The sequence below is a fragment of the Manduca sexta genome, chromosome 1 (genome assembly GCF_014839805.1).
Source record: "Manduca sexta isolate Smith_Timp_Sample1 chromosome 1, JHU_Msex_v1.0, whole genome shotgun sequence".
Taxonomy (NCBI): Eukaryota; Metazoa; Arthropoda; class Insecta; order Lepidoptera; family Sphingidae; genus Manduca; species Manduca sexta.
The window spans coordinates 3,925,319-3,937,477 of record NC_051115.1 but is presented as its reverse complement, the minus strand read 5'-3'; the positions used below and the strand labels follow the sequence as shown (position 1 = coordinate 3,937,477).

The 12,159-nt window shown below is 38.8% G+C and overlaps 1 protein-coding gene across 5 annotated transcripts in view; it reads left to right on the top strand.

The window, feature by feature from the left end:
- Positions 1–12,159, top strand: part of LOC115451036 (catenin alpha) — a 60,195-nt gene that overhangs the window by 33,114 nt on the left and 14,922 nt on the right. For 4 of the 5 annotated variants that reach the window (XM_037439836.1, XM_037439751.1, XM_037439764.1 and 1 more), the window contains one exon: positions 9,952–10,103. In XM_037439836.1, the coding sequence (XP_037295733.1) occupies positions 9,952–10,103 (152 nt within the window). Of the gene's footprint in view, positions 1–9,951; positions 10,104–10,771; positions 10,842–12,159 lie in introns of all 5 variants that reach the window. The other variant, XM_037439813.1, reaches the window with a different exon arrangement.

The following is a 12,159-nucleotide window of genomic DNA, read 5'->3' as shown; positions in this document are numbered from 1 at the left end:
ATAATTAACATCTCATTGAGCTGATTGTTTTAATGTATTACTAGCTTTTGCTCGCGGCTTTGCCCGCGTGAAGGAGTTTTCCGGGATTAAAGTCCGGCTATATATGTTCCCGGGATCGTAGCCTATAACCTTCCCAGGGTCTTATACTATCTCCATACCAAATTTTGCTATCTTATACCACATCTTATGTCACGTCCCGTTTCCGTGGGAACGGGATAAAAAGTATCCTATGTCCGTCTCCTGGTTCTACCTATCCACCAATTTTCAGCCAAATCGGTTCATCCGTTCTAGAGTTATAAATAGTGTAACTAACACAACTTTCTTTTATATATATATAGATATTGTGTTTCGGCTCCGCGCCCTATTTTCATTTATTTTATTAATCATAACGAGTGAGTGGTTTAAAATATTACGGTTATCTTTTTCTTTTTCATTATTTAGTTACTATTACTGTATACCATGTCTGTACGTCACATAGGCAAAAGGGTACCGGACTCATTTTTGTTCTTTACTATTATCAAATATTTACATAATATAAATTATAACACAGAAAGAATTATTAAAATCCGGTAAAAAATCAACAAGTTATAAGTCTTTGACTTTCGGTGGAAGGGGTAATTAACGAGAAACAGAAAAGAGACGAAATACCCACATTTGACGTCATCGGGAATTACGACGCGTGCGAAAGAAAGAGATGAAGCGATATCCCCACGACGCGCCCACTTCTGCACGTTACAATATTTGAAATATGAATTACTCGCCCATTTTTTAACCAATTTTTATGCTGTTTTCGCAGACGTGCTTCTTTTTCGTATTATTAACCATTACATGTAGAATAATGAACAAAATCAAACATAGGCCGGTTCCCTATTCATTGAAAACCAGCGCTGCAGTATTACATAGGTATTGCAGTATATAGCTGAATGGGAGGGCCATTGTTGATGCAATAATTGATTATGTTATGTAAAGTTTTTATTTTTTTAAGTATGTTCCATCTCTTTTTTTCTTTCGTGTCTCAGACGAGCGCAGTGGAATACCAAACTTTGTAATTCAAGGTGTTGGATCTACTGTTTATGGATCGTATCGCTTATCAGGCGAACGGCATGCTCGTCTCGTCATTCAAAGCAATAAAGTACCACTTTAATAAACGTCTATCCGGAACACATGTGATAATTCAAAACACGCGCTTTGATATTTTTTATCTCAAATTCCTAGACGGGTTGTGTCTTGTTAGCATTCCGCGCGCGGTTTCCGATTGCTCCGCGTGACGTCACAGGATCGTCTTTTGTTTTTTGAAGGTGTTCTCAAGGATGCACATCGATGGGTCGGTATTACAAGGTCCTATGTTAATTTTTGCTTATGTTGCAATGATAATATAATTATAATATCAGCCCTGTATTATATACTGTCCCACTGCTGCACGGGCCTCCTCTACTGAAAGGGATTAGGCCTTAGTCCACCACGCTGTAGTGCGGGCAGACTTCACACACCCTCGAAATTCCTATAGAGAACTTCTCAGGTATGTAGCTTTCCTCACAATGTTTTCCTTCACCGTTAAAGCGAACGATAATTCACAAATACACACATATTTTTTTTAGAAAATTCAGAGGTGTTTGCCCTTGGGATTTGAACCTGCGGACATTCGTCTCGGCAGTCCGTTTCACAACCAACTAGGCTATCGCCGCTATTTTGTTGCAATGGAATACAATTTTTCTTGTTGATAAATATAAAAATAATAATGCATTCTAACAACAATCCACTGCCTCGGTGGCATAGTTGTACTGCATGCGCGGTACGGTAGCGCTCTGAGGTCCTGGGTTCGAATCCCGAGTTGGGCAAAGTGGTATTTAGGTTTTCTGCTCAGTATCAGCCCGAAGTCTGGAATTTGTGCCCGATATGGCGATAGTCTCGCCCCCTATCACATCATAGGACGGATAATGAAAAGTGGGCTGTTGCCCTCTGCCTATGCTTTCAGGGATAAAGTCGTGATGTTTTTTATTGCTTTGAATGATAAGACTAACTTGCCGTTCGCATGATAGTAAGAGATACGACCATAAACAGTAGAAACACCAACACCTTGAATTACAAAGTGTTTGATATTCCACTGCGCTCGCCATCCTGAGACGTGAGATGTTAAATATGTCCAGTAGTTACACTGGCTACTATGTTCAAACCGGAACACAACAGTGACTACACACTGCTTGACAGCAGAAATAGACATTGCGCTGGTATCTACCCAGGCGGACTCTCACATATGAGAAACCTAACACCAATAATTGATGAATTTGTTCTTTGTTCATATTCATCTTAGATATGTAATTTGATTACAATATTAGTTGAGATTTTTTTTCGTAACTAAACAAGTTTATAATTGCTGTGTCGACCTGGAATCGACCTTGGGACTTCGGTAACATGCACTATTAGAAGGACGGTTATAAGTAATCCTTTTGTCTATACAAATAATATTTTAATGGTACTATGAAAGTTTGGTTTTAAAGGTAATACTAAATCCTCAGAGGCCTTTGTTTGCAAATTAAAATTATGTGTACATCGATATACATGTACTACGTACTAGATTTGGCGTTCCGAACATTCACTGTGTTCAACTGAATTGAACTGCAATCCATTCAAACTGACTTTGGTATGGTCAATATTGACAGCTTGTGGTTGTGTACGGAGTGGCGCTCATGATATAAGAATTCGAATCTAAGTGTAAACATGGATTTGAATACAAAATATTAGTGAAATAAGTAAAATTATTTGTTGTTCAAGTGAATAAATAGGTTATAACAGTGACGTTTTCAAATCAACAATTTTAGTTGCATTTTTATTGTAAAATAAATGACACAATATCCAATTTAAAGCATTTAAAACTACCAAAGTTAAGATATTGTAGAAATATTTCAGTATTTTTTTATGTTGTATAAATTTCGAGTAGAGCTTCTTAAAATAAGGTAAATGCGCTATTTTTCTGGGGAAGGACCTGAAGTTGACGAGATACCTTTAAAATTATTAGATAATTTCTCGGGTATGAAGGTTACCGTCTCATTGCTGGACACGGGCCTCTGCTACTGAGAGGGATTAGGCCTTAGTCCACCACGCTGGAGTGCGGACAGACTTCACACACCTTCGAAATTCCTATAGAGAACTTCTCAGATGTGCAGGTTTCATTTGTTTTCCTTCACCGTTAAAGCAAACGATAATTCACAAACACACATAACTTTAGAAAAGTCATGTGTGTTTGGGTTTTGAACCTGCGGACATTCGTCTCGGCAGTCCGTTCCACAACCAACTAGGCTATCTATAAAATGAATAAAAAATATACAATAGACATACTACCTAATCATGTTTTATAAAAACTGTATATTAAATTATGTCTATTATTAAATCCCTGGTTGACCTTTCTGGGTAGCACAGAGGTCGCTACATCCAAGGGTCATCAGTACATCCGACACACCGTTGACATACTACGTAATAGCGTCTCGTTGGATTTGAATCCTACGAAACTATAGCTAAAGGTGAAGGATTGTGTAGAGTTAGTAATGTTTTGGACACGGCAAACGGAAATGCTTATGGTAAAAATACGATAACTTGACTTTTTTATGGATATAAATATTTTTGAGTATAAAAATATTACAGTAATACTGATATTCATCAAGTATAGATGTTATGTACCAACAAATTAAACGAAAAATAACACTAACACATTCTTAACTTTTACATGACACGTGTGAAAGAGATGATGTATTTAAACCAACACGAATGAAAACGACAGCTAGCATTTGTTATTTACGCTTAGTATATGCAGTCGTTCCAGTTGGGAATACTTCGAGTCTTTGGATTGCGCATTAATCCCCGAAAGGGTCGCCAAGTGTGATCCGTCCCATGATGTGATAGGGGGCGAGCCTATCGCCATAACGGGCATAAATTCCAGACTCCGGTCTGAGGACTGAGTAGAAAAACCCAAATATCACTGCCCGACCCGGAATTCGAACCCCTGACCTCAGAGCGCTGCCGTACTGCGCATGCCGTACTACGCCACCGAGGCAGTCTTTGATTTATCTTACTGATATAAATGCGAAAGATTTTGTGTATGGATGTATGTTTGTACCTCTCTCACGAACAAACTACTGAACGGATTTGGTTGAAACTTTACAGTAATATTATTTATACATCAGAGTAACACATAGGCTAGAATTTATAATGATTTTATGTAATTTGGTCATAATATAACGACACATATCAAGTAAGTCGTAAACCCACAAAACTCATTCACGCGCGCGTAGCTGCGACCAAAAGCTGGTAAAATATAAGCATATCAATAATCAAGTGTAATCCTTCCCCGAAAATAATGTCCTGTCTATGCTCTATAAGCTCTATGGTTCAAAGCCATCGTGTCACAGATCAAGGCCTTACATTTCGGCCACATAGTATAAATAATATGAACATTATGCATAGAATTCTAAGTATGGATGTAACATCCTTGTATGGTACCTTACATTATTCATACAGGAAAAATTTAAATAGGTAGAAATATACACTTTTTTTTTTATTATTTAACAAAAGGCATAACGCAGAACACAATAATTATAAAGAATACTTAAGCACAAAATTACATTAAGACTAGATTGTATTCCTTAAACCTATGCCCTAATTGAAATAATACTACGGAAACGACTCTACAAAAAACAATTAACAAAATAAACATCTGCTTACACTTAATAAGCGGCGATAGCCTAGTTGGGTGTAGAACGGTCTGCCGAGACGAATGTCCGCAGGTTCAAATCCCAAACACACCTCTGACTTTTCTAAAAAATCATGTGTGTATTCTTTGTGAATTTATCGTTCGCTTTAACAGTAAAGGAAAACATCGTGAGGAAACCTGCACATCTGAGAAGTTCTCTATAGGAATTTCGAGCGTGTGTGAAGTCTACCAATCCGCACTAGGCCAGCGTGGTGGACTAAGGCCTAATCCCTCTCAGTAGTGGAGGAGGCCCGTGCAGCAGTGGGACAGTATATAATACAGGGCTGATATTATTATTACACTTAATTGAGTTATGTAAACATAAATTGTATGGAAACTAAATTGTACTACCTATAAACTACTTAATTTTCGAGTACTATTTAAAAACAGGCCCGGCCTGCTGTTCAATATTTTGACTTGACTTGAAGTGGATGAGTTCTGCATTTATTGGTAGGTGTCTCATATGTGAGAGTCCTGGGTAGGTACCACTGCAGTGTCTGTTTCTGCCGCCAAGCAGTGTCTACTGTTGTGATTTTCCAGTATAAAAATATCTTACAGTACTCGAGGATAACATAACTTCCTATTAGAAAAAAGAAACAAAATCGATTTATGTTTACGCGAATGTTAGACATTAAAATGAAATTAATTTGCTGAATTTATCGCACTCATAACATCACGCATTTATCCCCGAAGTGGTATGCGGAGGCGCAATTAGGGCACCCACTTTTGGCCAAGTATGTTCGGTCCCATGATGTGATATGCGAGTCTATCGCCATATCGGGCACAATTTCCAGACTCCGGGCTGATACTGAGCAGAAAACACACATATCACTGCCCGACCCGGGATTCGAACCCAGGACCTCAGCGATGTCGAACCACGCATGCAGTACAACTGCGCCACCCAGGCAGTCAAAAACAAAAACCTTTATAAATATTATTTTTCTGTACAGATTAATACATATTATCCAATAATATTCCTTAGAAATAAGAGTCCAAAACTGATCAGCCATTATGACTAAGAATACGTGATTGAAACTGTTCTGCTGTCTAGTAATTACATCAATAGCCACATAAAGTCCACTCCTGCAAAGTCCAAGCAGTCTGCAACAAACAAACTCTTCAGCTTTATATAATAGTATAGATTATAGTCATTCGTAAATACATGCGTTTTTTATTTATTACTTTCATGCATTTTGCAACGAAATGTAAATTGATGCAACTGAATGTAGAAATAGATTTTTTTGTTGACTTTTTTTCTGTGGTAAATTGGTCATAGAATTCATATTTTACTAGACAGCTTTTCAAGTTGATTAAAGTTGTATTATTGATCTCTCATATGTGAGAGTCCGCCTGGGTAGGTACCACCGCAATGTCTATTTCTGTCAAGCAGTGCGTAGTCACCGTTGTGTTCCGGTTTGAACATTGTAGCCAGTGTAACTACTGGACATAATTAACATCTCATGTCTCAGACGATCGCAGTGGAATACCAAACACTTTGTAATTCAAGGTTGGTGTTTCTACTGTTTATGGATCGTATCGCTTATCAGGCGAACGGCAAGCTCGTCTCGTAATTCAAAGCTAAAAAAAAGTTTGTTTAGAAATGCATATCACGTTTAGTTTGCATGACAATGCTTGGTTGCCTAAGTGACATCTTAAATTCAATATGGCGGACGTCCCAAGATGGCGGACTAGTTATGCGCATCTATAATTCTTTTTATTTTAAATTAAGTTGCGAACTTTGCTGATGGTAGGATTTTATATCCGCCTAAATAGCAACCGTACACAAGGCTTTAAAACCCTCAAAAAACCAGAGTTTAAATATGTATTATAATTCTACTAGCGACCCGCCCCGGCTTCGCACGGATGCAATGCTGACTATTTAATGGATGTTATTATTATACATATAAACCTTTCTCTTGAATCATTCTATCTATTAAAAAACCGCATCAAAATCCGTTGCGTAGTTTTAAAGATTTAAGCACACATAGGGATAGAGAAAGCGACTTTGTTTTATACTATGTAGTGATGTAATCTAAGTAATTTTCAATAAAAAAAAAATCAATAATCACCAAAGATAAATAAGGGAAGAACCAGGAATTATTCTTTTCCAGTTTTCACCAACACGATAAAAATGTAACCTATTGCAATGTAAGCAAAAAATAACATAGCACCTCGTGATACCGACCCATCGATGTGCATCCTAGAGGACACCTTCCCGAAATAAAAGACGATCCTGTGACGTCACGCGGACTGACGAGGGTTGATCATCTCTCGTCAGTCGACATCCTATTGGACTCCACTCTACCATTAGCTGCAGTGGCGTCACTTTGTCGTGCAAATACAACAAAATGAATACAATTTGACGTGAAATGATTAAAGATTCCAACCTATACGTTGCACAATGATTTTAAATATTCTCTCTTACGCCATGAGCTATTGATTTATTTGTTTTCGCTCGGCCTTGAGGTTTGGTATTGACCGTTGGTTGTAAAGTATCGTATAGTTTGTACAGAAGTTTTATATTCAAAATCCAAGAATGCTAAGTGGAATTTTGAGTCATTTTTTTAAATATACTAGTTGACCCGACAGACGTTGTCCCGTCTTAACTATGAATTTGCAGCGCGCATTCTGTCAATCGCTGACAGTTATTTCAAACAATTGACAGTTATATAAAATTAGTATTTTCGTTAAGTTTTCTTAAATTTTCTAATTTTCCGTGCAATTTTTTGATTTTTTTCATTCATAAGAACCGTCTCCTGACAATAACAAACACAACAAAAAGAAATGTGAAATCGGCGCAGACGTTCACGCGTAATGGCGTGACCAAGAGAAATAGGGATTCATTTTTATATCAGGAGAAGGTACGGCATCATTAGAGGTTTGAGCCGGTATAACCTTTTCAAATTCCAGACAATTAATATCAACATCGGCTGTATCAATTTGCCTCGGATTAAATTAAAAACAGCATCAATCTACGACGGCCGACGCATTAAAATGATTGATTAGATGGAAATTAGATTAAACTAGCTATTGCTAGCGGTTTTGCCCGCATGAAGGAGTTTTCCCGTGACGGAAAATAGCCTATAACCTTCCCAGGGTCTTAAACTATCTCCATACCAAATTTTATTAAAATCCGTTCGGTAGATTTTGAGAAAATTGATAACATACAGACAGACAGAAAAGGGGACTTTGTTTTATAATATGCATTAGCTGTGGCCACGACTTCGCCCGCGTGGCAATCAGTGTGTTACAATTTTTTTCCCGCGTAAATCCCGATCCACGAGATTTTTACCACGCGACCTCTTCAACAGTAATCGTTATAGTTCAGTCAATTTACATAAAACCGTAATGTACTAACCTAAACCTTCGTCAATAATTGCACTATCTTTTAGTAAAAACCGTACAAAAATCCGTTCAGTAGATTTTGAGAAAATCGATCACATACAGACAGAGCTTTTGATGACTTCGTTTTATTATATGTATAGATATGAAGGTATAGTGCAGCGACCGGTCCGGTACCAGTAAACAAGTATGTACTGGGAAAATCAAACACAGCACGCCTTCATCCCCGAACGGGAGTGCGCAGGGCACCCAGTTATCAAGTGTGTTCCGTCCCATAGTGTGATGGGGGCGAGCTTTTATTTGTGAACTGAATTTTTTGTTTTATCTTCGTTGATAACATGCACATGCTTGTGAATGCGCGCGTGTGTCTGAGTCTCTCTTTCACTCTCTCTCTCTCTCTCTGTGTGTGTGTGTGTGTGCGTGCGAGCGTCCGTTAATTTTACCCCTTTAAATATAATAATAATAATATCAGCCCTGTATTATATACTGTCCCACTGCTGCACGGGCCTCTTCTACTACTGAGAGGGATTAGGCCTTAGTCCACCACGCTGTAGTGCGGATTGGTAGACTTCACACACCTTCGAAATTCCTATAGAGAACTTCTCAGATGTGCAGGATTCCTCACGATGTTTTTCTTCACCGTTAACGCGAACGATAAATTCACAAAGAATACACACATGATTTTTTAGAAAAGTCAGAGGTGTGTGCCCTTGGGATTTGAACCTGCGGACATTCGTCTCGGCAGACCGTTCCATACCCAACTAGGCTGTCGTCGCTTTCCCCTTTAAAACCACCAAAAAATTTCCTTTTAATTACAATACCTCTTTCGGTCTCTCCCTCACTCTTTCTCCGTTATTTTCTCTCTCTTTCTGTCTCTCTCTCTCTGTGTGTATGTGTGCGCGTACGAACGTGTGTTAATTTTACCCCTTTAAAACCGGCAAAAATTGTCCCTATAATAACCATACCTCCTAAATTCAATAAAACTGGCAATCTGGCGACATGGTTTATGTTTCTCAAACAAGACTCATGAACGCATTACCGAGTTCATTAATCAGTCGTTCGGATGATGGATTATTGTTGATTAAGTATAAACTTACGCCGCGGTTGCGCGCGCGTCCGTGACATCGCGCCCGAGGCTGCCTACTTCAAATGTCAATACGGTTCGTATGTGTTTTGATAGATCAGGCGGGGCAATTATCGGTGACCGGTGATAAATGAAAAGTAAAGGTACAGTCGGCCGCCAAATTTGAAATAAATTGAACACTTTAATATGGTCAATAAAATTACTGGAAAGTAACTAAGGAGCCGTTCAAGTATTACATAACGCAATAGGGGACCGTCCTGTGTTTGATTTTGTACATTATTCTATATGTAATGGTTAATAATACGAAAAAGAACCCCTCCTGCGAAAACTGCATAAAAATTGGTTAAAAAATGAGCCAGTAATTCATATTTTAAATATTACTATGTGCCGAAGTGGGCGCGAAGTGGGAATATCGCTTCATCTCTTTCTTTCGCACGCGTCGTAATGCCCGATGACGTCACACGTGGGTATTGCGCCTCTTTTCTATTTCTTGTTACTTACCCCTTCTACCGAAATTAAAAGACTTATAACTCGTTGATTTTTTACCGGATTTAAATAATTCTTTCTGTGTTATAATTTATATAACGTAAATATTTGATAATAATAAAGAACAAAAATGAGTCCGGTCCCCTATTTTTGAAGATTACACACACCTTGTGTACGGTCGCTATCCGGGCTATTGTATAGGCACTTAATGCCACAGTAATTTCCACTCAATTTCCTGATGATGCAGAGATAAAAGGAGGAAAATAATAAATATGACCCATGTCCTCGTCTCCAGTGATGTCGAAGTTCGCGGTGCGCGTCGACGCGGCGGTGTCGGCGCTCGGCGGCGGCGCGGGCGCGGGGCTGGATGAGAACGACTTCATCGACGCCTCGCGGCTCGTGTACGATGCTGTGAGGGAGATCCGACGCGCTGTGCTCATGAACAGGGTGAGTGGAAGTGATTTGGGGCAGTGTTGTATCAAATTAATACTTAAATTTAAAAAAATCTGACTTCAAAGTATGCGTGTCGGAAATGCCAGAGTATCATTTAGGGTGTCCCTTAGTTTTTAAAGTTTTTATTTATTTATTTAGCTCTTCATATATAAATGTATACAGGCGGACTTAATGCCATAGGCATTCTCTACCAGCCAACCTTAGAGTGGTGCAGAGATGATCATGGTAGGTGCATGAAAGAAGGGTTGAAAATTTAAAAGTTCAAATGACAAATAATACAATATATAAATAATAATATATATAATAGTTTTTGCAAATACTTATGTGGAATCTCTTCCGCCTTTTTTGATATTGTGCTGAGTTCTCGGGTTCGATTCCCAGTTTGAGTATCGAGTTTTTATTAGCCCGAAGTATTGAATGTCCGATATGTTAATATTTATGGAATGAAACATGGTTAAAAGTGGGTGGCCTTGTTAAACCACTTCCTACCCTTCCGGAGATCAAAGTGTGATGTTATAACCATCCATGATAGTTGACTATTGCTTCCTTCGCCAAGCTGTACTAAGACTCATGGAAGAACTAATTGAGTTCATTGACTGATGGAAATTGGCCTACATAGTCCATGGTTTAGTGCTGATAGTCCACCGCCCCCTGACCCTCAGGACGAGGAGGAGCTGGACCCCGAAGATGTGGAGCTGGACGAGCACTACACGCTGGAGACCAGAAGCAAATGTGAGAGCTATAGGGGGTCGATATGTGCGTGCCGTGGGGACGTGTTGGCGTTTGTTGGAGCCTGAAGGGATTCTCCACCTTCATCAATCTTGCATACCCGCCGGTCCAGGGTACTTTTGACCTGGCCGTTACTAATATCTGACATTCGAAGGTTCGGTGCGGTCGACCCCTACCCGCTCTTTCATCCACATATACCTTACAAACCTTCTTGTCGGGGGACGAATTACGTATCAATCAGCGGAACCTCGTCCCCCGCCTGACCCTCTTGCGAAACACAATTTCCAAACTTATGCGAATCACGCATATAGTCCCTACATAAAGTATCGAATCTGCAAAGTTGCATTTTGCGGATTCGATACTTTACATAGGGACCGTTGATACCCTTATGAGAGCCATTGGGAAAAAAAACCTTCTTTGTCAGTCTCCTATTCTCCTCTCCAAATACCCAAACCTTAGCTAACGGGGGACCTTAACTCAAATAGTAAATCACTACTCACTACATAGTATAAAACAAAGTCGCTTTCTCTGTCCCCTTTGTATGCTTAAATCTTTAAAACTACGCAACGGATTTTGATGCGGTTTTTTTTAATAGATAGAGTGATTCAAGAGGAAGGTTTATATGTATAATAACATCCATTAAATAGTCAGCATTGCACCCGTGCGAAGCCGGGGCGGGTCGCTAGTGGGGTAGAATCTACCAACAAACGCCAATAAGCCTCGCCCGTTGCATGCATTGTCTGTTAAGCGCTCTATGCATTCGCAGTGTTGTGATGTGGCATGTCGTGTCTAACGTCTGTGTTGTTCTTATGTGTGTTGGTGAGAGGTGGTAGGCAACGCGCAGACGGATTGATTGAAGTGAAATGGTTTTTTTTTTTTCGTTTCGTAAACTGGTGTGTTGGGTTTGATTTCATTGGTTTGATACGTTTGATTTTATTTAAAAATAAAAAAAAATTAACGGGGTAAATAAAAAAAACAAAAAAAATACGGGGTAATATATACCAAACATTACCCCATTGGACTGATAGCTATTTCTTTTCCTAACTTGGAAAATAAACCAAACAAGGATCATTTATGGTTTGTCCATAAAATATTGTAAATTGGATCAATTAATACAAAATTCTAAATAGTTTAATTAATGCGTTAATATCTTTTACAAAACAGGGTAATAAATACAATATACATTGAAGGCGGGGCTGACATTCCACCTTTGAATAAAAGACCCTGAATAAAAATAAAATAAAAAAAATACTTATACAAGGTCATTTAGACATTGAGTTATTAAATGAAGCACATACGCGTCTTTGTCCCTGCTAACATT